Source organism: Pteropus medius, unplaced genomic scaffold (genome assembly GCF_902729225.1).
Source record: "Pteropus medius unplaced genomic scaffold, Ma_sr-lr_union100, whole genome shotgun sequence".
Classification (NCBI taxonomy): domain Eukaryota; kingdom Metazoa; phylum Chordata; class Mammalia; order Chiroptera; family Pteropodidae; genus Pteropus; species Pteropus medius.
Window position 1 is genome coordinate 871,797 of NW_024348242.1, and position 27,672 is coordinate 899,468.

Genomic DNA, 27,672 nt, shown 5'->3' on the forward strand with positions numbered 1-27,672 from the left:
TGCAGATCACGTCTGCCTGTGTACGAGGTGTGCGGGCAGCGTGTGACCGAACCCTCCACCTCCTGCGAGGAAGCCACCAGTGCATCCCGACCTGCAGACACTCGGGGCATGTGCCACATCCCCGCCCTTCCTCCCACACCCGCCGGCGGGTGTTCCCGCCCCGCCGTCCCCCAGGTCCCCGAGAGAGCAGGGGAGGGCCGTGGGCCGTCACGGCGTCCTGAGCTAGACTGTGCTGGGGACACAGTCGTCACCAGGTCAACGCCGGCCGTGTGAGTCCCAGGGTGGGATTTTACCCACGTGTGTCCTTCCGTCGAGAGACTCGGCCCTGTCCACCTTACACAAGCAACAGACTGGCAGACCACACCTGTTTTAAGGACGCTGAGATTTTATTTCATGACCACCACACACGTCACTGCTGAGTGGCACTCGTCACCGTCCGGCGCTGCGGACCGCCTTACCCGCGCGGCCCTCTGCAATTTCTCCTCTTCGGCAGCTGCGTGTGGGCGGTAAGAGGCCGCGGGAGCCGGTCCCCTGCATGGAAAGCACACTCCTCACGCGCGGGGAGTGGAGGCCCTGCTCCCGCGTCTCCCGACACGCCAGCTACGGGGCCCGCGCACGCAGACGGGTGACACTCTGACTCCCCGCTGCGAGGAAGCCCGCTCCTCCGTGACGCGCTTCGCCGGGGACTGAGCGAGGAGAAAGTCCGAGTCTGAGCTCGAGGAGCCCAGTGTTCTCGCTCCCGGGCGCGGGCAGGCGGGGACGCGGGGCCGTGAGGAGAAGCCGGCCCGCACTGTCCCCAGACGCGGGGGCTCCGCCCGCACCGTCCGGGGCCCCGCCTGTCCACGGGGGCTACACGCGAGGCACATAGCACCTCACGCCATGCCGAGTCGCTGGTGCACCTGGGACCTCGCTCGAAGGGACAAACAGCACTTTGCCTCCGTCCACGTGCTGCTCTGTGTCCAGTCCCCATCTGCAGCGGGAGGCCCGTGGGGATGCCGCAGTCACGTGACCAGGGCGAGGGACATTGAGAAGGTACTGGACGGAGGTGGAGAAGGCCCGCCAAGCTACGTAAACGCGGTGGAGCAGGCAGACGCGTGGTGGCGGAGGACGCTGGACGCTTCGTGCTCGGTGTCAGAGGGGGTCACGCAGCACCCAAGACGGGGCTGAGTCCCCAACACACACATCTCGCAGACGACCGTTTGCAGCCTGTTGCAAATACCTCAGTGGCCTCGTCACGTACCCCGGTGTCCCAGGGACCCTGCCCGCACGGAGCTGTGACAGTGACTCCCTGTGGCCTGCAGGGCTGAGCCCACGACCAACCTCAACCCAAAAGACGCAGCTACTGTCACCCGCCAGACCCGCCCTCAGGGCTGTCACCCTGCGGGCAGGGGCAGCCTCTGCTGTGCGACCCATCACTGAAACTGCTCGTCAGGGACACGGGAAGCATTTGCGAGGACGAGGAAGAAGCTCTCAGAGGGACGTTAGGCCTTGGGAACCCATGATCCAGGCGGGCCCCATGACAGGGCGCCATCTGCCCACCACGCTGGGAGACGGCCCGGCACTGGGCGGGGGCCGTGTCTGAGGGCGACTTTGGGTCCAAGCGTCCACCCGCATGAGGAATGGGCTGAGGAACCCCCATCCAGGACAGGATCCAGCTGGCCACTCAGCCCGCAGCCCGGCGGCAGTGGAGGCCACAGCCCGCATTCGGCGCACCGAGGCCCGCTGCAGCCTGGCCTCGGGCGCAGACGCGGCCGAGTTCATTAAGTCGGGCACACCGCTCACGGCCCTCCCATCTGCCTCCGCCTGCCCTCTGGGGAGCATGGGGACCTTGGCCTCCCTCGCGGACCCCACCTGTGCAGTGCCGAGTCCCCACCCTGGCACAGAGGCTGAGCCTCCGCCCTGGAGCTGCGGCCCCGTCCTGTGAGCTGGCGTGGGGGCCGGGGCAGGGCCCCTGCAGAGACGGGGAGGCCCACACCCGCGGCCAGCCGCTGGGCCTTTGAGGGGAGCCCAGGGCGGCCTCGAGCCCACAGCAGGACCCGAGCCACGGGGGGCTGAGCGGTGGGCTCTGTCACACGGGAAGGGGCAGGGATGGCTGTCACAGGCTGTGACTCCATGACCAGACAGCAGGGAGAGGTCCCACCGGCGGAGGCGGAGTGTCTTGTGTTGTTTGGGAGGCGGTGCGGCCGGCGGGTCCTCGGCCCCTCTGCTCACACGGGGGACAGGTCCATGCGGTGGGCAGACTGGCTGCTCTTGTCCCAAGGGCCGAGCTTGGTGGAGGCTGTGCCCGGCCGGGTCCCGTTCACCTGCAAACCACGCAGGGCGGGTGAGGACTCACCAAGTCGAGAGGGCGGAGCCTCGGGCCCGGAAGTCGGGGAGGGTCTTCCCTCGGGGCCCCACTGCTCCCCAGAAACGAGGCTCCTGAACCCCAGGGCGCACCTTCTCCCAACCGCTCTGCACTGACTTCTGGGTCTGGCGTGCATTCACTCACTCACGCATCATTCATTCATCTGCCATTCACTCACTCACGGCCACGCGCTCCCCCCTGCACCCATTCATTCATTCATTCATTCATTCATCTCTCGTCTGCGCGTTCACTCCCCCTCCGTCTGCTCGTTCCACACCGTGACTGGGCTCTGACGGAGGCTACGGGGTCATGGGGACCAAGCCCAGCAGGCCCTGGCCCCATGGATCACCGTTCCTGTGGGGGGCGGGCAGTGGGCAACAAGCGCACGGTGAGCGAGTGGCAGAGACTGGGGGTCCGTGACACTGAAATGTGCGGGAGCACCATCGGTGCTGCCTGGGGCCACTTCCCGAGGACGTGACACCAGAGTGGGCCCTGGAGGGAGGACACTGTCAGCCGGGAGGACACTGCCTGCTCCAGGCTGCCTGGGGGCCCTGCCCGGGGGGCTGGAGGACAGGGGGCGATCACCACCTCCCGCAGGAGGAGGGCGATGAAGCCCAGGCTGAAGGGGGGGCTCGTTTGGACCCTGGGCATCAAGCCCCCGTTTCTCGGGCGTGCGCAGGGCGGAGACCGGACTCAGAGGGCCTCTGCGGAAGGCCCACGCGCTGGCGGCCCTGGAGGCTGGGACACCATCGCACAGGTGTCTGCGTGTCAGGGGCTCAGTGTGTCCTTCTGTCCCCAAGTCAACGCAAGAAGTGCTGAGCCTGGGGAAGGGCAGGAGCGAGGAACACGTGCTCCTCCAGGACGGGGGGCCGGTCGGGGTGCACCGCCACGGCCAGCAGGCCCACGCCAGGCCAGACAGGAAGGACGGAGCCTGCCCGCAGGGCACCGACCCTGCGGGGGAGCTGGGCTGGGGCGGGACAGGCGGGGCTGCGGCCTCGGCTCCACCGGGTCCTTGGTGCAGCGGTGGCTGTGTGCGGCTAGGCGAAGCCGCAGAGCGACTCGCGGCCAGCGGGCGGGTGGCCCTCCAGGTGACGGTGACAGAGAAGCGCCTGGGCTCGGGGGCTGGTGAGGCGGGACCCGCAGGAAGGGCGCAGATGAGAGGCTGCGGTGCACTCACCGCGTCGGAGCTGGAGGGTTTCGCGTGGGCGTGGCGGCCGGAGCTGCTGCTCAGGGACCAGACCTTGGTTTTGTGCTTGAAGGCGGCTCTCACCTTCGAGCGGAGAACAGGGTGCGTTAGAGGTGATGCCAGAGGCTGAAGGGAGGTCCATCCCCCTGAAGGTCTTGGGCACCTGCTGACACAGGGCCCCGAAGAGCAGGCGCGGGGGAGGGGCGGGGTCTGGAAACGGGGGACCCGTCACAGTGGCGGGCCCACTCGGCAGGCCCACGCTGCGTCCCCGGCACTGTACAGGGCTACAGGGGGGAGGAGCTGGGTCCGGCAGGGTCTCTGCCGGCCCCTCACACTCTGGCCGGGGAGATGGGACACACTCGGCAGTGAGCGGCACAGAGGGCAGTGTGTGCTGGGCCACCGCTTCCCGTCTGCCTCGTGGACGCCCCCGTCGCAGCCCGGCCTGCCGGCCCCTGGCCTTCGCCGTCCGGGGAGCCCTCCTCCAGGGGCCAGCACCTCCCCGGGGCCTCTCCCGGCCCTGCCCGGCCTGCGCTGTGCGATCAGACCGTCTCGGCAGGGGGAGCGGGAGGCGCCACGGCCCCCTCCCCGCCCCCCGTCCCAGAGGCATCCCCCCACAGCTGTCACAGGCCTCCCCTTACACCCCGGGCAGCCTCCCAGTGCCTCTGGGAGCACTGGGGAGCACATCCGGGTCCCACGCCCCCTGCCGTGCCGGACACCAGCGAGGGCCCGAGTCTCGTCTCCCCGCCCTCTGCGCGGCCGGCAGAGGCTGCGGGACATGGGCAGCGAGGGCGGCGGCTCAGACATGGCTTGGCAACGGGGCCAGGCACGGGGGCTGACGGAAAGCCGCCCCGCCATGCACGACTTGTCGCTGTCACCGAGGCTTATTCGAGATCACTTTCCCGGATGCCAGCCCAACGGGGCAGCACTGTCCCCCAGCTCTGTGCCTTTTCAGAAACGAAAACCCCGCTTCGGGGTGTCGGAGCGGAGGAGACGTACCTCTGAATTCAGGAGACAGTGAAAGAGGAAGATGAAGAAGCCCTGGGAAGGAAGGGGGGCGGCAGGTCAGGGCCCTCGCGTCCTGGCACAAACGCCTCCCACTCCCACGCACGCACAGCGCACTCCCGGGGGGCCTGGGAGGGAGCTGTGACCCTGCGTGTCCCGGGGGGCCTGGGAGGGAGCTGTGACCCCGCGTGTCCCGGGGAGCCTGGGAGGGAGCTGTGACCGTGCGCGCGGCCCAAGGGGGTGGAGCGTCGTCCTGGACGCCGCCCGTCCTCTGTAATCTGACCGAGAGGCAGGCAGCTGCTACACCCAGGGCCGGAGGTGGCCGTGCTGCTGCTCGGGCAAAGACTCACGGACGGGGGGCGGGGGGACAGGGGGGTCCCCTCACAGGCTTAACCTGGGAAAGCAGCAACACGCAGGGGACAGGGAAAGGGGAGGGCGTCGGGCTGTCAGCTAAGCTGAGCCGCAGCGTCCCTGCTGTGGACCGAGGGTGACGGGAACCGGAGCAGGCACAAGAAGGAGGTGTCCCCTAACGCCTAGACGCTGCCGCCAGGTGTCAGGCAAGCACGTCACGTGACTCGGGTCACTTTGCCAGCAGCAGCCCCACAAAGCGTGTCCTGTCACTGGTCCCGATTGTGGGGAGGACGCTGGGCACAGGACGACGGAGGAGTCCCAGGACGTGCTGGGACCGCCTGTCACGTGTCACGAGGAGCGACCCGAGGGAAACGCCGTGTGACGGCTGGAGCCCGACAGGCCACCGCGGGACGGTCAGCGGTCACGAACACCGGACGCAGGGCGGGGCTGAGGCTGGGGCGGGTCCGTCCACGCTTCCTCTGGGGCTTCAGGGTCTGGGGTCCAGACTCTGGGCCCTCCAAGTCTCTGCTTTCCAGGCTGGTGACCCTTCCCTGCCCCTCCATGCCAGGGACAGAGGAGAACTCACACTCGAGGTACCCCAACCCCACCTCTCCAGGCCTCTCTTGCTTTCAGAAGCCCCCACGTGCTGACCATCCCCCCCTTAGGCCTCGATGTCGTCCCACAGGTACTGGCCACGTGGATGGGGCCGCGACCCTGCAGGCCTCGTTTGCTCAGGGACCCTGGGGTGCCCCATCGACGCCTCGTGCCTCGGGCGCCCCCAGGCTATGGGCTCACAGGGGTGTGCAGGGAACAGAGAGAGGGAGTCTCTCCAGTCCCTCCCGCTCCGGGGCGACCTGCCCCTCCCAAGCCCACTGGGGAGGCTGGCGGCCAACGCCCACCTGAGGGCGCCCTGGAGCTCCTACCTGCAGGGAGTTGAGCAGGGCAAACACGTATTGGAAGACCACCGCCTGCCTGTTGACGGCCAGCACGCCGAAGACCCAAGAGGTCCCCAGGATGGGCAGCAGCACGGCCACGGCCTTGGCCATCAGCCTGAAAGGGAGAGGGCAGGCCGCTCTCGTTGGGGGGACACGGTGGGCCAGGGGGCGGCCTCCGGGCGGGGCAGATGCCCCCTGCGGGGAGCAGGGCAGGCCCCTCCCTGCCGCAGCCCCCTGGACGGATGAGATGGGGGCGGGGGCTGGGCCAGTCGCCAGCGCGGCCTCTGCTCCGCTGCGGCGGGCACGGGCGCCCAGCTGGGGCCACGCAGGTGACCTCCTGATCCCGCGGTCCTGGTGCTGCGGGGAGGCTGAGCCCGGGCGCCCACAGAGACCGCAGTGGGGCGCGTGACGGCAGGCAGCCTCATGGCTCAGCCCATGTCTGCCCTCCACCAGGGATCTCCCACTGGGCTGGGCCATGAAGCAAGGCCACTCGGGGCCAAGGATGGGTGAAGGAGGGTGCTTAGGGGAGGCCTGGGAGTGAGGCTGGAGTGGGGGACGGCTCCTTCCTGGCCAGGCAGCCGCCAGGCTGGGGGGACGGCTGGGGGGACGGCTGGGGGCTGGGCCAGCCTCGCAGGGCAGCGCTGCCTTGTCTCCCCACGGAAGAGCACAGGACGTGACCCCCAACCCAGGGCCACCCTTTCTCCTGGAGGACGCCCCCTCCAAGGTTCCCAGCAGCTGAAGCAGCCCAGGGGCTAGAGCCGCCTGTCACTTTAATTCCCAGGGTTGGAATTCATTACAGAAAATCTGCTTTATCGATTTGCTGGTGACATCTTTACGGTCTTCTTGTTCAGATCGAGGACAGGAGACTTACAGCGTCGGCCCCCAAACGCCCCACGAGGAGCTCACTTCCCAGCCCGTGGTCTAGGGGTGCTGACTGCACCCCGGGGCCTGAGTGGGCCGTGTCACTGAGATCCAGGTTAACTGGGGACTTCCCTTCCTTGGTGATGGGTCCATCATCTGAGCTGCTGCCTCAGGGCCTCTGTCTGACCCCTGGGGAGAGAGACCGAACCTTCCCATGGACGTGAGGCCCCTGTTGCAGCCATTTTGTCACCAGGAGGCAGGGTCCATCTCAGCATGAAGCCGACCCAGAGGTCCTAAGCCCGAGAGCTGCAGGGCACTGGGGCTGGGGCTGTGGTTTGACCCTGCGTGTCACGCCAGCTAGGTGTGCCCTGGACCTCACAGTTACTAGGGTTCCTAAGTCCCCTTTTCTTTAGCCAGTTTGAGCTGGGTTTTCTGTCACCTGCAGTTGACAGAGACCTAACATACTGGTCAGCTGGGGTGTGGGCAGGTCCCTCCACGGACACCCTCGCCTTCTCCAGAGGGCCAGCCAGGGCTGGAGGGATCTCCCAGGGCCTCCGTCAGCGTGACAGCCCGTGACATGTCTGCGTCACCTCCCTCTCAGATGCAGAAAGCGAGGCCTTGATGGCTGGAGAGTCACGAGGTCCCAACAGAGGCGGGGGCTGAGGCAGGACTGACGTGGACCCACCAGGAGGGTCCAGAAGCTTCCTCTCCACCCCGCCCCAAGCCGCCTCACCCTCGGGTGACGCGGTCCCCAGGAGAATGTCTGGGAGACCCCGTCTCCCACAGATGGGGGCACCGGGCTGGGAGGAGGGTGAATGAGGAGCCACGAGGACGCTGCGCAGCGCCCGCCCCCCACCCCCGTGCGGGGTGCCGCCGAGGGCCCAGGGGCCCGCTTACTTGAAGGCGCTGGGGTCCCCGTGGACCTTGTAGCTGTCAGCGCTGATCTGAGAAATGACCCTGGTCACAGCCACGAGGATGCCGACGTTGACCTGCGCGGGAGGGAAGATGAGCCCCGGCCCCCCCCGGCCCCCGCCGGCCCCCGGGGCCGCGACACCTGGTGGCCTCTCCGGAGACGCGGAAGCGTAGGCCGCGTCCTGGAGCCTTGGCCCGCCGGCCCTGAGGCCGCTCTGGGCCGCGTCTGTGCGAGCGCCCCACGCCGGCTGCGGGCCCCGGAGCGCAGCCCCGAGCGCACATCCCGGGCAGCCGCGTGCGTGCTCTGGACCCGCGCCCCACATCGACGCGAAGAGGCGATGGTGCCCGAGGCGCACGCCGCCCGGCACAGAGGCCCTGGCACGCTGCCCGGCTCTCACCGCCCGCCCCTCCCAGACCTGGGGACCCGCGGAGGCCACGGCAGAGGGGACTTCCCCTTCTGCCCCGTGTCCCCTCCTTGCTGGGGACCTGCTCCCACTGGGGTCTGTGCTGCTGGGTGTGGGGCTAGGAGGTCCTGGCAGAGGCGGGCACACCCTCCCTCCTGTGGCAGCTCTCGGGGCCCTGAAGGAGGCTGGCTCAGAGCAGGTGGCAGCGGGGGTGGCGGTCCCTGATTTCCTCCTGTGGTGGGGGCCACAGCTGGGTTCAGGGTAGTGCTGTGGCCAGTGGCCTCTCCCGTGTCTTTGAAAAGCCCCGAGGTCATTTACAGAGGTGGCGAGGACTCTATAATCCAGGACAAAATCCCACACGTGGACTTCCATTGTCACAGGCAATGGCAAAGGCTTCACCTGGCAGGCGTCAGGGAAGGCGGCTGTCCCCTACCATACCTGGCACCCGGCAGAGCTTGGCAGGGCTCAGGCGGGGACTCCCGGGGCCCCTCCTCCCAGAGGCCTTGTAGCCCCCACTCTGCTCTCCCAGCCCTGTGTCCCCTCCCCCTCCTCCCAGCTCCCCCCGCAGTCAGCGGGACCCCCTGAGACACCGCTGTCATGCCGTCCCCGGGGAAACGGGACACTGGGGCATGGCGCCCTTCCTCTTTGGCCCTCGCCTGTCCTGTTTCACTAGGAGGGCGAAGGCCTCGGAGTCGCTTTCAGCTGGGTCCTGACGTAACCGCCCGGCCCACTACCTGGCAGCTGGACTCCTGGTCACACCTGCCTGGTTGCCCGCCATGGTCTCGCCTGTAATTCGACGGTAAGAGTGGACGTCCCCCAAGGCCACAGAAAGCAGAAGATGACAGATGTGCGTGTGCAGTGACGCTATGTCCTCACCCCTCACCGCTGACCAGTGACACTGTGACCTCACCCCCCCTCACCGCTGACCAGTGACACTGAGCCCTCAAGCCCACCACTGCTGACCAGGTTACAGCTGCAGGAAGCCACACTCTGCCAGAGCAGGAAAGGGGGTGCCAGCGGGGACACGGGGACAGGGAGTCTCAGCTTTAAAATGCCACAGACAGGGATGAGAGCGAAGGTCCGCGAGGTGTAGTCACTGCTTCAAGGGGTGGGACCCTCGGTTCCAGACAATCAGGCGATTGTCTGAGAACAGCTTTGTCTAAAATCAGGTTCCATTGTGCGTGGCTGGGACCTCAAATGCCAGGCCCTGCCGCGCTCACAGTGTGGCCGCTTTTTTCTTCAATAGGCGCTCTCAGCTTTTACGCCTGTGAGTAATTTCCAGAGTTCTGAGCTGTTTGGTGTTTTCCATGCACGATTCGCCCTTGTATTTGCGGGGGCAGGGAGAACGTTTACTCGGTCCTCTGTCCGCCACCTTGGGGACCCGTGTCCTGCATCCTCACAGGGCGGCAGGAGCCGAGATCTTGTTTTAACTACGAGTTGTGAACACAGGCAGGGGTGTGGGGTCGCCCGTGGCCACCCGCCCCGCATGGAATGCAGGCACGGTGGCTTTTCCAGGGTCACTCAGGCCCAGAGCGGCCGCCATGTAGCCATACCCCCGGATTCTGCACAGAGCCCTGGGGGACACGCAGAATTAGCGCCAGCGATGTCCATTTGGGGGGCGGGTGGAGACCCGGAGCGGAGAGCCGTGGACAGAGACGACGTCGTTACCAGGCTTTCCTTTCAAATATTTAAGCACGTGTGTTAGAGTTCGAATGTCAAACGACTTCACGAAATTTCAATTGTGAACAATTATAAATGAGGAGGGAAGTGGTATAAATCTCTCCCTATGAAAATCTCGGCAGCATCCTCAGGCTCGGGAGGAAAAGACACGTAAATGTGAGGGGTCCCAGTGATTCGGGAAAGAGGGTGGGCAAAGCCTGGAGCCTAGGACCTGGGAGAGGGACGCCCGGCGGCCTCCGGGGAGAAGCTGCAGCACCCCCCCCCCTCCGCCGTGAGCCCACGGTCCCATCGCAACCCCTGTCTGCTCCTAGACGACGAGAAAAGCACTCTGCCCCCGGCCTGGCAGGCGAGAAGTCGTGGACACACGGACACTGGATGGATGAGGGGATACGGCGGAGGATTTTGTTTCAGGTGATTAACTGGGTTCCAGGTTCCCGATTTCCTGGGCTGTCTATTTAAGACCCGGAGGAAGCGTCTGAGTAACGGTTAAGCTGCTCAGCTACCGGCTGCCGCGACCCGTCACTGCTGGGGTTTATCGACTCGCCCCGCTCTCTCGGCCTGGCTCCGTCTGACTTCATTTGCACGCACACTTCGGCCGCCTAGGATGCGTAGGGTGATCGCATCTGCCCGGCCCTAAGGGGGCACAGCTAACCGATCCCGCATCAGTGCGCAATTAAAGGGGGCGCCCAATCCCGCATCAGTGCGCAATTAAGGGGGGCGCCAGCTTCGAGTGCAACCAGCTGGAATCTCATAAAAGGCACAACACAGGCAGCCCTGCCCCTCCCTGCACGCTGCGCCCTGGTTTCCGCCCGGCTGGAAATCGGAAGAGGCCCCGGGGCGAGGCGGGTGGCACGTGAGCCCATCAGCGGCCATCTCCGCGTTAGCGCCGCCGGCCAGCCGCTTGGGACAGATGTCAAGGGAATAATTCTTGGGCTGCATTTCAGCAAAACAAACCAAAAAAGCACCCCGGGGGAGGAGATGCACTCAGATCGCGGGGACCTTGCGGGGGAGGCGGGAACGACCAGGCCAGCCTCCTGGGGTTCAGGCCACGTCCCGTGTCTTGACCTGGTCAAGGCTATGTGGTATTTATTAGTGACAGCCGCCAGGATGTGGAGCGGTATTTCACAATGAGAGGGTTGCGCACGCGCACGCGCACGCGCACGCGCGAACACCGAGAGTCATCGCCGCGCGTGCGACCACGCCCGTTCCCGTCTGCGTCCGTGCGCGCTCCCGTGTCCGCCCCTCTCCACCTGCACCTGCGACTGACTGCGCGTGAATCGCGCGACCGTGTCTACGCAGACCCAGCGCCCTGCTTCTGCTCGGGGACAGGAAGATCGCAAAGCTCCGACTCTTCCTCTTTCCTGTGGGGCCGACACAGAACAAGCTCCTTTGGGGCTCAGGCCCCTCGGCCCCGAGGGGCCGAGCGCGGGATTATCGAACGTCTGTTGCGGAACTTTTCTCCGTTTTCGTTGGAGACGTCCGCCATTCAGCCCACCCGAGCGGGCAGGGAGGGAGGGAGCACGCGGGTCCCTAACTGAAGCCTCTGTGATCCGCTAAAAGGCTGGGGACGAAGTGATTGCAGATGAGCCTCGGGCAGCCCTAGGGACGGGGGACAGCCCTGGATTTGAAAGCTCAATAACACATCACCACGACAACACGCCGTCTCCCGCAGCTGACATGATTAACTGAAGGACACTGCTCAGGGCTCTTTGCTAATGCATAGGATGTCCCTGTCCCCACCTAATGCAAAGGATGTCCCTGCCCCCAGCTGTGCCCCCCTGGCAGGAGCTCCCTTTATGCAGCAGGTGCGCGAGCCCCTGGACTTGCAGAGACTGCTGCGCCCCCTCCACACGCACAGGTGACACAGGGATGTGATTCTGACCATTGGTGACAGACAAAGAAAGAACACACAGCCCGTCTCCTGCTGTCCGCTCTCCCTCTGGGGGCCCACGGCACACGGAGGCCTGCACAGCCCGCGGAGCTGGGAGCAGAGCCGCCGTCCTCCAGCTCAGAGGCGCGGGCCCTGGGCCATGGGGGACCCAGGACACTCACAGGCCACACATCCCCAAGGAAATCACACATCGCCTGTGACACTCTAGACCACGTCACCGGACAAGGGGACGGGACGGGCACCCCCATCCCAAGCAGACGGGGATGACGCGACGTGTCCCCTCACTGTCCTCTGGACACCCTGTGCCCCGGAGACGCTGCTGCACCTCCGTGCGGCACAGGGTGCCTGAGCGGAATTTTAACGAGGAAGGACCAACCCAGGTCTCCAGCATCTTCCCTCGGATGCATTTCTAATTAACCACCTGCCCTCACTCGCTCGGTGCCACCAAATGCGGAACAAAACCGGATGCACTTTCACATTGGCAGCTGGGGGAGGGGCCAGGCTGCATGATGCCTGTGGGTGGGGGGACCTGAGTGCCACCCACGGACCCTCTCCCCAAGTCCCTGCTGATCGCCCTCACCAGCGACATGGAAGGTGACCTGTCACAGGACAGGGAGGACGGTTTCCGGTTATGGTGGCTGTGACGGCAGGATGGGACCCCCAGGGGGGAGGCACGAGTGTCCTCCATGCCCTTGGAAAGCAGAGGCTCGGGGCAGTGACCATGGCCTGGGGCCTGGCCTGGAGGGCGCGGCGAGTGTCCCGGGTCCCAGGGGTGGGGGTAGGTCGCGGGGGGCGGGCAGCAGAGGCCTTTCCCCTCCCCCGCGACAGCTGTCCCCGGAATTTTGGGGGACCCTGAGAGGTTTAGCCTGTCTGAGAGAGGGGCGGACTGGCAGGGAGCAGAGCGTGTCTGGCCCCTGGGCGGCCGACACAGCCGACCCAGGCCTAGAAGCCCCCGTCCTGTCCACCTGCCAGTCCCATTGGGATTCCCGTCCCTGGGACCCCGGAATTCTGACCATTGCATGGGGGTCAGAGGGCGAGTATTCCCGGCCCTGGAAACCAGGAGCTCCTCGACCAACAAGAGGGAGTGGGGACCAAACTATGGAAGGAAAAGAGCCAGACAGCCCCCAGGCCCCGCCCCATCTGCCCAGGCCCCGCCCCATCTGCAAAGGCCCGCCCCCTGCTTGACCCCACCCACCTGCAGGCCGCCCCATCTGCCCAGGCCCAGCCCCGGCTGCCCAGGCCCAGCCCCACCTGCCCGGGCCACTGCACCACTGCCCAGGTTACCCATCTGCCCAGGTTACGCCCATCTGCCCAGGCCCACCCCATCTGCCCAGGCCCGGCCCCATCTGCACAGGCCCACATGGTAGTCCTCTTCCTTTACTCGACTAGCCCCACCTCCTCCTTCCCCTACACCCCCCACCCGTCTGCACCCCAGGCCCCGCCCCACGCCCTCACTGCCCACCTACAAGAAGGCAGGAACGTACCACGATGACCAGCAGGGCGGGGGCCACGAAGGCCCAGATGGCGCCGCTCTGGAGGGACAGCCAGCAACTGCGGAGGGAAGCGGGCCGTCACTTCAGCTCCCGAGCCGCCTGCCCCTTCCGCCTGCCGCGGGGCCCCTTCGTGCAGGGCCCGCTGGGCCAGCGCGGGGTCACCCAGGGCGCGGCCACGTAGCACCGTCTGCCCCAGCAGCGGCCTCTGTCCCTGCCCACGACCACCTCACGTGCCCCCTTCTCGGAGAATTTTCCAGGGTTGCAGATTGGCTCATGGAAAGGCTTTCACCGGCCCTTCGTTAGTGGAAAAATTCACGTCTGAGGAGTGTAGCCAAAAGGCGAGGAAGGTTTTAACGTTATTATAAAATTGGATTTGCCGGAGGCTGGCTTTCTTCCAGAGCGCTGCAACACGGGACTGACCGGTGCTTTCTGCAGGGGACCAGAGGGTCGACAAGTCGTCCCGTGACAGGGCACTGGCCCCTTTCACCTGCTTGTTAGCTGTCGGTCAATTACGCCTCCCAACAGCGTCCCCAATCCAGAGAAAAGGTCCCAGTGGCTCCCAGCAATGGCTCTGACTTCTGGAGAAGCGCCATCTGGCGCGTGGGGTCCTGTCCGAGGACGTCCCAGTCCTTCTGGCTCTGACACGGGTCTGCAGGAAGCCAGGCCGAACGTCAGCCCTGCCAACAGCCCACGGGCCTAGGGCATCTCTTCTCCCTGCACCTGGGGACAGCCACCGGGGTCTGGCCACGAGCGTGGGGCAGTCCTCACTCCCGGGAACCTGAGCGGGTGACAGGCTTGCTCTGGACACAGACCGGGCCACGCGGCGGGCGCACACAGCGTCCACGCGCTCCAGGTGGCACAGAGTGGAGCGGTGAGTGGAAACGTGTCTGAGAGGCAGCTTCCCGCTTTCATGGGTGCCTGGCGTCTCGCGCCTTCCAGGACGGGACGGAAAGGGCCGGAAGGACAGCCCGTTTAGTCACGCACTTCAGGGCCCGCTCGCTTTCCTCCCGCGTCTCAACTCCAGTTAGTCGTCGCGTGAAGCAGAGGCCGGGTCCTCCCCGGCGGGCAGATCCGCTGGAACGCCATCCCGTCCTGAAGCTGTGAGACCGTTCGACTTCCGCCCCTTCTGGAACGCCCTCGATGGCATGTTCCCTTCCCGTTTCACACCGCGGTTCCTCGGCGTGGCTGACGAGGGGGGCGGCTCCCCAAAGATGCTGGCGATGGAGCCGTTTTCTCTTGCATGGAGAGGAAGTTGCACTTCTGGAACTTGGACCCCGGCCTGACGCACGGCACCACCCCATCTGCTTCATGACCCTACTACAGACTGTGGCCCGGGGTCCTGAACCCTGGGAAGTCCCACCTGCCACACACGAGCAACGGACCCCGCGCCTGGCACAGGGGACGCAGCATCGCACAGTCATGACTGGAGCTGGGTTCCGGCCCCCTCGCCCCCCAGGGCCCTCTGACACCTGGGTGCTGGTCGCAGATGGCAGAGCGTCCAGGGCACAGTGACCTTTCCTAAGGCCAGAGCCAGGAACCAGCCTCAGGCAGAACCTCCCCATGAAGGATGTGGGAGACAGAACTGCGCCCTGGGTCCCTCACAGAGGCCCTCCCTGTGGGTGCCCCACACACCGGGGGCCTCGGGCACACCCCACTTACTTGTTAGTGGTCCCGTAGCTGTCCGTGGCCGACGATATGGACACGGTGCAGATCAGAAGGGGCAACCCTGCGGGAGGGAGGGCACAAGCGCATCAGCTCGCCCGGACAGGGGGCTGGAGGATGGACGGCCGCGCCTTCGCTTGGAGCCAGCGCCCGCCCCCTCCTCTCCCTGGTCCCGGCCACCACGAGGGGCCCGGGTCCGGGGTCGGCCCTTCTTTGCTGCCCAGAGGCGAATGGAAAGTCGAGATTCTTCTGCTTTCGGCTGCCATGTTTCTCACTTGGTCCTCGAACCCCAAACCCACACCGGAAGCTCCTTTGCCTTTCTCCCCGTGTCGCCCCGTGTCCAGCAGGGGCCGTGCCATGGAGCAGTGACCGGGGTGTCTGGACCTCCCTGGCCACCATGTCCCCGCTGTGGAGTGGAGGTAACAGCACCCCTCTCTCAGGCCGTCGTGAGGGTGGCAGAGGTGGCCGGGCATGAGGCGCGAGGCACTGGCTGCATGACGCCTGCCCCGCGGTCATCCCCAGCACTGGGGACCAGCCCCAGGGGCTCGGGAGCGACTTGGCTCCCGGCGCCTGGCTCAGCCTCCAGCTCCTCCTCAGTCACTAACTAAAGGTCAAGAGAGCACAGCTGTCTGCAGACCGTCTCTATTTAGGGGTGAAGCTAAATCTGGCCTAATCAGAACGCAGGACGCAGTTCGTGAGCCCTGAAGAAGTTGATCAAGGGAAAGCAGAGGGAGGCGGGGTGGAGGCCTGCGCCCCGCCCGCTCTCCGCCCGCTGACGGCTGATGCTGGGGCGCAGGCGGCCTGCAGGGGTCCTGTCGGCACCAGGAGCCACACGGTTCCAGCCAGTGTCCCCAAGAAGGGTCCCCAGATCACCTCACTTTTCAAAAGATCTCTGTAATTTTATGTAAAATCTCTCCATTTAAAAATATTGGCAAACAATTTATTTGTTCTCCAACATTGTGCAGACAAAAGAAGATGCCCTGCAAGACCGGACTGGGACACACACACACGCACACATGCACGCACACGCGCATGCACACACACGCACACGTGCACACACAGACACTGCCTGCGTCTTGTGTTCTACTGCCAACTAACGCACACATGCCTTGCAGCCTTGCCTTTTACCTACGCATACACACACACACGCACACACACACACACGCTCATAAGCACACACACTGCCTTAGAGCCACCACACAACTCCACTCACTGGGCTCCTCACACTGTGCAGATGAGTTGGATAAACACTGTCATTCGTTTCAGCCTTTGCTGTGGCTCGTGTGTGTGCACACGCACGTCCCTAAATCATCTGACCACAGCCATAAAGAAACTGGCGGTCACAGGAGGCTGGTCACATGCCATCTCATCACTCCTCACGGTGAATGGCGTCGGGAATCACAGCCGGAGCACCGCTCCTCTCTGGGGGAATCACAAGGACGTGGAAAGAGCAGGTCACACTTGATCTGGGCTCGCCACGGGGAAGACGGAGGAGAGGGGACGTTTGTGCCGAGAGGCCGCGGGCGCGAAGGCGTCCGGGGTGGAAAGCGCGGCACAAACAGCGAGCTCGCTCACGGGCGGCGTCCAGGGCCCCAGCGCGCCCACGGGCGCCCCCCGCATGGCCACTGGCCATTGGACGTGGATGCCGAGCCTCCTCTCTGCACATCGCCCAGGTGAAGCCATGAGCGGCACATCGCTTATCCCCACTTTCCCCTCAGGTAAATTATATGAGTGGCTCAAAGCACAAAACAAACATGTTTACTGCTCCTTGCACAGTGGGGACTGTGGAAATTAAATTAATTTGAGGAAAACCAGAAACAAGTAGCAGGTCTCTAATGAGATGAATGCTTCATAGCAAATGCAAGAGCACCACGTGTCTGTCAGCTGCCACAGCCCACTCTGGCGGGAAACGGGGCTTCCCGTGCTCACCAGGACGGGCCAGAAGGACGTTAAACAAACGAGCCACATCCACGGGGAGGAGAATGACGCGTGAGTCTCTCCACAGACCCCCGCCTCAGTGCGACGGCCATGACTGGTGAAGAGTAGCTTTAAACAACCCAACCATTTAAAGTCTCCGTGAATTTTCCTAAGGGCATATGGCAAATTAAGAAAAATTTGTTCAAGAAATCCTAGTAAGTCTTGGTAAGAACAAAGAGTCTGAGACCCTTGAGACACGGCCCGCTTCCTCGCCCAGCTCAGCACGAGGGAAGCCTCACTCTGACAGGTGTGACCAGGAAGGCGGGGCTCCCTCTCCCAGCACCCGGACAGGAGGCACGGCATCTCCGTGCGGGCGGGTGGCCCGCAGTCCTCAGCTACTCAGCTCCGTGCTGCAGAACCTGTATTCCAGGTAAGAGCCCACATCCTCCATCCACCCTCCCAAATAACTGAAATGAAAGAAATTCTGTAGAGAAGTTTAAGAGTGAATCTGAAATGGCAGAAGAAAGACTCGGTGAACTTGAAGATAGATCAAATCTCAACAAACCCCAGCGAAGATGAACACAAAGAGACGTACGCCCAGACTCATCAGAATACAGATGCTGGAAGACAAAGGCAAAAAGAATCAAGTGAAAAACAACTTCTTGTGCTCAAGGGACTCCAGTACGATTAAGAGATTAATTATGATGAGAAACGGCAGTCTCTACAGGCAGGGAGATGACATAATCAAAGGAAAACACCCTGTCAACCAAGAGTCTATATCTAGCAAAACTAACTTTTAAAACCGAAGACGAAATAGACATTTCCAAATAAACAACAAGTGAGAGATTTGTTGCTATCGGACTTGCCCTACGTGAAATACTAGATAAAGATCTCCGGGCTGAAAGAACCCCAGGTGATGTGAACACACACACACTCACTCACGATCGCACACGCTCACACAACACTAGTAAAGGGAATCGCGTAGCTATAAAATATAGCATAGATGCATATTTCTTCTCCCCTTTTACTCATAACTGATTTAAAAAACAATGGTATAAAGTGAAATTACGTAATTGTATTGTTGGACCTATAACGGAGAGAAACGTAGCGTACTTGAGAATGACGGCACGGGGGAGGGTTGCCGCAAAGCTGTTTTGAGTTAAGAGACGGCACCGGGGGGCGACTCAGATACACGGAAACGAACGAAGAGCATCGGAAACGGCAAACGGGAAGGATAAGATAACGAACTCTGCGAAAATCACTTGCGTTTTCTTAGCTTCTTTAAAGGACATAAGATTAAAGGCGGCGATAGTTATAACAATGAGTTGTTGAGCTGTGCTGTGTACAGATACGACCTCCATGACAGTCATCACACAGTTCGAAGGACGGGAATAGAGCTACGTGGAAGTGGCATTTCTATATCTCACTGCGATTTGTCATAAATCGAAAGAGGGTCTAATAAACTAAGATACATACGGTAAGCGCTATAGCAACTGCTAAGACAATGACTTTAACATGCGGCAAAACCACGCAAAAAGAAGCAGAGAAACCAGACAGGCACTAGACACGTAGAAAACGAAAAGTGAAATGTCAGGTGTAAATCCAGCTGTATAAACCACAAGGTCAAATGTGAAAGTATTAAACGATCTAATCAAAAGGCAGAGACTGTGAGACTGGATTTGATAAAAACCGAGATGTAACCAGGTCCCGTGTATGGGACACACGCTTCAGATGCAAAGATACCAATCAGTGGAAAGCGAACGGATGGAAAAAGATGCACCACACAAGCAGCGACCAGAAGGAAACTAGAATGTCGACACTGAAATCAGACAAAATAGGCTACAGAACAAACTAACAAAAAGGTTACTGGCGACGAAGAGGGATCTTTTATAATGATAAAGAGTGTCAATCCAACAGGAAGACGCACTTGCAAACAGAGATACACCTGACAGTCGAGCCACAAAGACATGAACCCAAACTGACAGCATCAAAGAGGGAAAGAGACGACGGAACAGTGATAGTTGGTGACTTCAATGCCTCGCTGTCGAGAATGAATAGAACAACCTAGATAGAGCAGCAAGGAAACAGAATGCGTGCACGGCACCGTAAACCAGTTAACAGACACCTACTGAACACATCATTCCACGGCCGCGGGATGGGTATTCTTCCCAAGGTCACATGGGACATTCTCCAGGATTAGGCCAGAAAACAAATTTTAATACATCCGAAAAGACTGAAATTGTACGAAGTATGTTGCCTGTCCACAATTTAATGAAATTAGATATTAAAAACAGAAAAAAAAAAACGCCGAGAAATTCAGAGATGTGTGGAAATTAAACAACACACTATAGATAATAGAAGGGTCAAAGGAGAAATCAGAAAGCAAATCAGAAAATACTTTCGGATGAATGAAAATGAGGCCACGCACACCATACCTATGGGATGCAGCTGAAGCAATGCGCCGAAACATTTATACAGCTATAAATGTCTATTTCTAAAAAAATATAGATCTCAAATGAATAACCCAAACTTTTACCTTAATGTACTGGAAAAAGAACACACCAAACCAAAAGCAAGCAGAAGGCAAGAGATAATAAACATTATGGCAGAAATTAATGAACTAGATAATATAAAACAATAGAGAAAATCAGTAAGACCGATAAAATCAATCTTTGTAAAAATACCCCAAATTGCCAAAGTCAGTCAGAAGTGTTTCCCACTGATGTGAGACTTTTGCTTTTGATAAGCCAACATGGTTCTCCTTCTGTCTTGGCTTCTTCAAGGTGCGAAGAAGGACGATATGAAGAGGAAATCGCATCCCGCCCTACTGACCCGTCCACCCCTTGAGCCCGTCCCACCCCCGCCTACCCCATCCTATCCCGTAGTAGTAGAGGTGCTTGCTGTCCTCCGAGCCGAAGACCTTGACCACCATGCTGTAGAGATGCAGCCCCTCCACCAGCATCCACGCAAAGGTGCTCAGGAAGAAGTAGTGGACGAGCATGGCCAGCACCTGGCAGGGGACCTGGCATCGAAGCAAAGGGGCGGGAGGTGAGAGCTGTCTGGGTGCGCGTGGCGGGCGTTTCCCGGTCTCTCGCCCCCCGGCATCCTTTTCTGGGGGCGTCTGCTGGTCGTGTTGCCTCGTTCTCTTCCTGGGAGTCATGGCTCCACTTTCTAGTCCGAGGGATAGACTCAGGAGTGACCGATCACTGCCCACGCCCCCTCCCAGGCACAGGGATTGGTTCAGGAGGGGGGGCGCATGACCAGCCTGGTCCGCGGTGGGGGGTGCCGGGGTGGGCGGGGCCACCGGGGAGGGAGGTTTCCCTCCTCCCTGCAGACACCTTGACCCCCTGGAGCTTGGGAGGCTCCCTCCTGGGAGGGGAGGCCCTTGAGGAAGGAGCTGAGAGACGGGGAGAAGCAGCCCTGGGGCATGACTGACGCCCCTAGATTCTGGAATTTTCAGTGCACCCACTTCGAGGTGTGTGTTAGCTAGCTGGATGTTGAGCAGAGAAACGAGACTTGCGTGTCATCTGTGTCCCAGGAGGAACCGCAGCCTGGCTTTCTGGGGGCGAGACTCTATCTGAATGCCGCACTGAAGGGTTCTAGCGGGCAGGAGAAGGTGCCGGCCCCGGTGACGTGGGGGCAGCGGGGCAGAGGGGACACTCACGGTGCCCGGCTGGCAGTGGAAGCTGACGAGAAGCAGGGCCTGGGCCACCAGGACGGCGAAGGACAGGTTGGCGTGGATGTGGTAGCGCTGGTTGTGGATGGTGCTGACCGAGCTGCGGGCAGAGAAGCCGGGCTGAGTTCCGGGCGCAGGGCGGGCTCAGGGCGGCCACCCCACGTCCTCCTCCCAGAGGCCTTCACGCAGCGACCCAGATGCCGCCGGAACTCAGGGGCTCCCAGCTGCGCTCGGAAACCGCCCAGCTCTGACCCGGCGCCTTGCAGCCGCCCAGCCCCGCCGGGCCCGAGCCCTGCCCGCCGCTCGGACCCAGCCCTCTCCCCTGTCCTGCTCACGACGCCCTTCTGAGATCCCGGACACCCCCAGCCTGCTCCAGCCCCCGGCTCCGCACCAGCCGTTCCTCTGTGTTTGCTCCCTTCCCGGCCACCGCACGGCCACTCGAACGGCCTGACCTCCAAGGAGCTGACCCGGGAGTGTCCCGGGAGCTGACCCCGCCTGGGCGGGGAGCGTGCTGAGCAAACAGCGGAGGCTCCAGGGGTCAGAGATCAAATGTCCCAGCATGAGACCCGTGCTGGCCCCCTCCTGCCTGACTCAGACCCCGCAGAACATCCTCACGTGTCCCCATGCACACCTGCCCTGCCCAAGGGTCCTGGGTCCCCACGATGGCAGCAGTGGCGGAGGACCCGGATGCCGATCCGGCTGCCCCAACCGATCAAGCCGGGCCCCCCACAGTCACGGAACCACCAAGGTAGCAGGGGAGAGAGGGTGCAGGACTCCAGGAGGAACCCCGGGAAACCCCGGAGAGGGGGCCACCCAAGCTTGAGTGACACACGGCGGCCCTGGGGGGCGTGCGGCAGCACAGCTGTCCGTCCAGACGCACATCTCCCATTTTATTTTTCCGTCCAGTTCAGAAAGGGCCACAGAGGGACCCGGCTGCCACCCTCACTCGGGGTGGCTCCTGGGGCTCGGAGCAGACCAGTGGCTTTGGTGGGGAGGGGCAGGGGCTTCCGTCTGCAGCACCCTCACATCAGGCTCCCACAGCCCAGCCCACAGGTGTCCCGGGGGAGGGGTTCTCAGTTCCCCCTCTCACTGGCCAGTAAAGCCCCTGCCTGCACCCCAGACCTCAAAATGAAGCCACTGAAGCAGCCACCCAGCTGTGACGCAGGACATGTGGGATCTGACGGGGCCCCAGGGAGATGGGGCGGGGGGCTGGGGCGGCATCGTTTACATGAAGCCGCCACACCGCCTGGGACACGGGGGCGAGTGGGAGGTGACTCACGAGAGCATGGCGAAGGTGACCAGGGTGATGGCCAGGCAGAGCACCGACAGCGAGCAGCCGATGTAACTGATGGACGAGAGCGCCACCTGGTGTCCGCGTGTGAGCTGTGCGGGAAGCAGAGCAGAGAGGTCAGCCGGCCGGCGGGGGCTGGATGGGGACTGGCCCTGCGGTTAGTGTGGCCCGAGCCTGATGGACAGTCCAGGCTGGAAGGGCTCCAGGGCTCATGACAGCCAGACATGAGGCAGCCACTGTCCTGCCGTGAACGCACGGTGACCATCAAGTCCTGCCTTTCCCCCAGACGTCCTGTTGCTGCCACTGGTGGACGTATTAGCCCCGGGTTTGTGCACTTCGAGGGCTCCGAATGGCTCTGTCAGTCCCCAGATTCCCCACCCACCCAGTCGCCGCCCTGCTGCTGCCTAAGCCTCCCCACGCATGCCGCCAGCCCCGCCGCCCACCCCGCTCCCGCACCCCGCCGCACCGGCCTCCTCGTCCACACCGCGTGCGCATCCGCAGCTGCAGAGGAGGCCCCGAGTTTGCTTAAAAGCTCAGACCCAGGAGCCATAGGTCAGGTTCAAGTCCCGGCACGACCTCGTCCCCGCTGACGACCTGGACGCTGTGAGGACCCCATGAATGCACCTCTGTATGCGGGGTCGCAGGGCGTGCCGGGTGGGGGCTTATGTGGGAGTTTGCTCATAGCCCCGTTGCTGTCGATTAGACCACAATCGAACATGGTCAGTTAGGTGGATGCGAAGCCACAAAGGACGGTAACGAAAGTCACCGCTCATGTAACCACATGACCCAAAATGGCCGCTCTCTCGCCTGCAGGAACTGGGGTCTCGGGTCAGACAAACTGGCCCTGGGCCCCCACGAGCTCCTCGCTCCCGAGCCTCGTGCCTGGAAGGCCAGCTTCAAAGCCTGCCCTCCGGCCCCTGCGAGGCCGCTCTGTGCTTCCTGCGTTCATGGCTCTGTCTGCATCGACTCATTGCTGCAGGCAAGGTCCCTCCAACCTTTGTCCTGGGGACGCTCAGGGCCGGGAACAAAAGGAGGCGACTCTGGACGATGGAAGCTGCAGGCACGGAAAGCAGGGAGCCATCTGCGGGGCGGCGTGGCCGTGCCCAGGACTGACCGCTTCGTGGCCTTCGCTGCCTTCCGATCTGAGCTGCTGCCGTTTGTAAACTCATCCCAAGGGCCACGGAGCACTTAACACCCCCGACCGCAGGAGGCGGCAGGAAGCCTGGGCTCGAGTCCTGGCTGTCACCTCCTGCGACTGGCTGTCCAATAAACAATTTCCCTGAGCATGTGGGGGCCACCGCTGTGTTCCTATAGCAACCTTCTCAGCGAGGTCCTGAGATCTGGGCCCCGAACTTCTCACACGCAGACCGGCAGGCCGCAGGGGATCCTCGTCTGTCACCTGCCCCCGCCGGTGAGCGGACTGTGCCCAGGGCCACATTCCCACGCTGTGCCGAGTTCCCTTCACAGTCGTCCTGGGTCCTCTCTCTTCCCAGAGCTCACCTGTCACCGAGCCTGGCTCCGCTGCCAACATGTGTTCACACACCTCTTGTTTCTCCTGGGTCCATGTCCCCAGCCCCCAGGCCTCCTCCCTCCCCCGGTGCATCCCGGGCACTCAGCAGACCTCATTTCCACAGCACCCCTGGGGGGGCCCTTGCTCCCCGCTGAGATCCCGCATGACTCGCCCCACCTGCGTCTCTGCCTCCCTGCCTCCCCACCTTAGTCACTGCCGGGAGGGGCCAGACAGCACAGCAAGGCCCCACCGTCTTTCGGGAGAGGGGTGTTATGGTGGGCAGGCAGGCACGCGGCTATGGGAAGCCCTGCAGAGCAGAGGTGACGGCCAGGCACCGGAGGCCAGCCACAGCCTCTGTGCTCGTAGGGCCGAGGGCAGGACGAGGCCTGGGTGGCTGGGCCAGGAGGGGGCAGCATAGGGAGCAGGGACCTCAGAGGGGACGCGGCCAACGCCAGGAGCATGGAAGCAGAGGGGGCACGGGTCCCCCTTCAGTGCCCGACTCTCACTGGCCGGGCTCAGCCGGAAGCCGGATGTCGAGGGAACCTGAGAGGGAGCAGAGGACACGGGGACACGTGTGAGAGGACAGGAGCGAGCCGTCCCCGGCCGCCCGCGAGGCTGGCTCTTCCCGTGCCCCGGTCTCCCGGCCGCCGGACCACAGGCCCCAGGCCCACCCTCCCTGAGCTGCTCTGACCCGGGCCGAGCCACGCGCTTCCTGCCCTCCGGCCCCTGGACAGCAGGAGCGTGTGGCCCCAGGCAGCCCGGGGCCGGCGACAGGCTCCCGGCTTGACCGGCTCCAGTTTTGCCAGGCCCCCAGCCAGCCCCGCTCCGCTGGGTCCCACCACGGGTGCCCGCCACGTTCCCGGGGTGGAGGGCCACCGACGGCCCGGGCCAGGCGGGCACGAGCTTCCTGGCTGCTCGAGGGGCACTGGGGGCAGGGGACGGGAGCGTCGGTGGGACTTCTTCCCCTGGACGTGCAAAGACATCTCACCCCCGTGTCACCCAGACCAGGAACCGGCCCCTGGCCACCTCCCCCAGCCACACAGGGAGGGACTGGTCCGGGCGGCTGGGAAAACGGAATCCACCCCAGCCTTCCAAACGGCAGAGAATCGAATGTGGGAGCGTTTGCGGCGGGGAGACCTGGGATGTCCAGGGTGGTGCAGGGGGGCTGTCCCGCTGCAGGGAGAGGGGGGCCCCGTCTCACTCCCCGCCCCCGCCCAACAGAGCCCCAGACAGTGACCGGGGGACGTGGCCAGCACTGGTCAGCACAGAGATGCACAGCACCCAGGGGAGGGGCGGGCCTGAGGGCAAAGGCCAGGACCCCACATGACCTGGCTCCTTGAGAAGGGTCCCTCTGGGGCCTGCCCTGGGAGGCGGGGAGCCGATGCCCAGCTCTGAGGCTGATGGGGGGCTGGATGCTACCTGGAAGCTGGGGGTATACACCGGGGTGAGGCGGGCAGAGGCTGCCCAGACGCTGTGATGGCAAGGCCGGGACACTCTCTGTTGGGGAGGCGTGTGGGCGAGGGGGAGACCACGGACCCGCAGGCCACCCGGCACCGCCCGGCACGGACGTGGGGCCGGAGCAGAGCCCCCAGGTGGCAGCGTCGGCATCTGAACATTGAACGCGGTGCACCGCTTGAGCCAGGGCCCCCGGGAGAGACTGACCCCGTGGTTAAATGCCGAGGCAGGTCCGTGTGGACCGAGCTGGGGTGACCTCGGAGACACGCTGATCGATCGTCTTGACCAAGTGCAGACCGGCCGTGACGCCGTGCCTGGCTCTGTTCAGAGGCTGTCTCTGAGGGACAGACAGCGACACTAGGGCAAGGGACAGGGGGCATCAGACGCAGAGGTGGGAGCGAGTGTGTTCTTCACGGCCTGCCCTCCATGCTGCTTTTCCCCACAGGCATCGATCACCTTTACAGAAAACGTGGGTTGAGGAGTTTGGAGGCCGCCTGTCACGGTGTCCCCAATGCCCTGGCTTCATCTCAGTCCTGGGAAGAGCCCGGACTCCACACTGTCCCGGAGCTCGGCTAGCCAGCCCAGCCCAGCCCAGCCAGAGGGGCGAGGCAGGGCCTGGGGGAGGGGAGGGGAGCGGGGAAGGCAGGAGGCCCATCTGTGCCAGGGAAGCCAGTGGCCTGGGACCCGGGTCCGCATGTGGAAAGCGTTCGGTTCGGGCCCCTCCCGGAAACGCACACCCGAGTCCCCCAGTCCTCGGGGGAAGAGCCAGGCTCACCCGAGGGACCCTGGCTCCTCCGGGGTGGGGCAGCGGGGGAGTGGGGCCCTCTCACCCCACGGGACCCTGTTCTGTGCAGCAGAGGCCAGCTGCCCCGGCGCCCAGCGGCACGGGCTCCGCCATCTTTCAGGAGAATGAGCAAAAGCGGGGGACGCCTGGCCACGTCCCCTGGCCACAAACGCCAGCACTTGAGTGTGTGAGGAACGTCCGCGGTCCCCAGACACACGGCTCAGACGAGCCGCGAGGCCTGCCCCTTGCCGCCACCGTGCACTGCGCCTGGCGTGGTTCCTCGGCCACCCGGATGCCTCTGCGCCCTCATGCAGAGCTGACATCACCGTGGTCCCAGCTGAGCTGGTGCTGCAGCTGGGTCCTCAGACCTGGGTGTCTGAAACTAGGTGCTCAGAGCTCAGTACTTGGGACTGGGTGCTTGGGCCTTGGTTCTCGCGACTCAGTACTCAGGGCTGGGTACTCAGAGCTCAGCATCAGGGGCTGGGAGACGTCTGACCTCCACCCCCGCTCCACAGAGAGAGGGTCCTCCATGCCACAGACAGGGCGCCAGGGCCATGCAGTGTCAGGGAGGGGCCCGAGTGTCCACTGAGGCAGACTGGGACGGCCGCTGGTGGCACCGAGCGAAGGGACAGAGCCGCGCGAGGTAGGTGCTCGTGGCAAGCTGCTGGGTGAGACCACTTGTGCGCAGGCCCAGGGAAGGACGCTGTCCCCAGCACCGCCTACGTGGCCCGCCTGTCCGCGCTGGGCCAGTGGGACACACACGCAGCTCCGGCGCCTGGCAGCTGGGCCACACGTCACGTCTGTGCCCTCCCGGCTGCTGCGGCCGGCGGGTCCTATAACTGCGGTCCGGGGTGGACGTGGCCCTGGCGGGGAGGGGTCCTCTGAGGCGGGACCCCCACCGCACGCGGCGTACACCACCCTCGTGCTGCGTTCGCCAGTGCTCGCTCTGCCGCTTCCCACGAGGCCCAGGGCGCCCGGCCTGACACGGCCCTGTGCTCTAACGCAGGCCGTCGGCTCCCTGCCGCAGGCCCCTGGGTGTGCAGGTCGCCGGGTGACTTCTGCCTGCCCCAGGGCTCCACCCTCTGCCCGGGGGAGCCGGCCATCCCTGCTGTGTCCCATTAACTCCAAACGTGCTGCGGGTCTGCTGTCGGAGGCGATCACCGCCTTAATTTTCCTTAATGTTCATTTTAGCATGGATAATTTTAAACCACTTTCGAATCGACCTTTCCTGGTGATGAGTGTGTGGTTTGCTTCCACGAAGACGCCCACAGACTGTCTAAATCTGGCCGCCTCCGTGAGTGCTGGCAGAATTGCAGCCATAAACACTTTAGCTTGTTGGACCGAGCTGCCTCCCTTCCTCCCCCCGCCCAAGCTCTCCCAAACACGGCTTCCTCGGCTGGCAGGATGGCCAGCCCCCCGCCCCCCGTCCCCCTCTGCCCAGGAAACCCACCCACATCCCGGGGGAGATGGCTGGCTTCAGCTCTCAGCGTGTAGGATCCAGAGGAAGCTTTGGGGTTTGGAGACCAGCGTTCAAGGCAGGCTCTGCTCCCCGGGTGACCTTGGGGAAGCCCTCTGAGCCCCGTCTGTGATGGCGAGGAGGCAGCCCCTCACTCACACGGGAGCAGCTGTTCTCGAGAGAGCGTGCCTGCTGGGGCTGTTCGGGGTCACAGCTGCCTGAGCCAAGCCTTGCTCCTGAGGGTGCTGTGTGACAGGTGGGTGCAGCGTTCCCCAAACTCGAAGCTCGTGGCCTGCGAGACACCCACTGTGTCTGTGGCTGGGTTTCACCTCGGGCCCCATGGGGACTTCCAGGCACACCAGCCGCCCTTGGCGGCTCCGACTGCGGGTGGGTGAGAAGCCTGGCCGCCCACGGTCCCCCGACGCTTCATCACAGGAAGGAAAGCAGGTCCCTGTCCCAGCGCGACGTGCTGGCCACGCGGCGTCCGTCACGGGGGTGCAGTGTGCCCACGTCCTCTTAGAGGACAGCCTGGGACCCCCCGTCCAGAGTCACCATAACCAATTCACAGTCTGGGTGTGAAACCCGTGATGCACTTTGCAGACGAAAGCGCTTCCATCCTGCCTGTCACGTGTGGCCTCTCTGAGCCTGGAATGTTCTCCCAGGCCTTCTGGTCATCCATGTGTCACTTCCTCGCGGGCGCCCTGCTGACCACACGGCCACACGGGGCTCGTCCCCCTGCGTCTTCTCTACCCCGACTCGATTTTCTTCCTACACTTACTGCTACTCGAAATTACTTCCGTGAGAAACGGTACAAACAGAGCCCTTTCAAAACGGCGTGGGCACCGCCCCGGAGGGACCACTC

The 27,672-nt window shown here is 63.4% G+C and overlaps 1 protein-coding gene across 2 annotated transcripts in view; it reads right to left on the reverse strand.

Moving 5' to 3' along the window:
* Positions 1-365: 365 nt before the first annotated feature.
* The window catches only part of ADGRD1 (adhesion G protein-coupled receptor D1), a 92,553-nt gene continuing 65,246 nt past the window's right edge, over positions 366-27,672 (reverse strand). For both annotated transcript variants that reach the window (XM_039879212.1, XM_039879211.1), the window contains 10 exons: positions 21,594-21,697; positions 20,303-20,414; positions 19,507-19,660; positions 14,719-14,785; positions 13,051-13,117; positions 7,577-7,668; positions 5,807-5,933; positions 4,527-4,568; positions 3,522-3,614; positions 366-2,303 (listed from right to left, as the gene is read on the reverse strand). In XM_039879212.1, the coding sequence (XP_039735146.1) occupies positions 2,208-2,303; positions 3,522-3,614; positions 4,527-4,568; positions 5,807-5,933; positions 7,577-7,668; positions 13,051-13,117; positions 14,719-14,785; positions 19,507-19,660; positions 20,303-20,414; positions 21,594-21,697 (954 nt within the window). In that variant the 3' untranslated portion in view covers positions 366-2,207. The remainder of the gene's footprint in view (positions 2,304-3,521; positions 3,615-4,526; positions 4,569-5,806; positions 5,934-7,576; positions 7,669-13,050; positions 13,118-14,718; positions 14,786-19,506; positions 19,661-20,302; positions 20,415-21,593; positions 21,698-27,672) is intronic.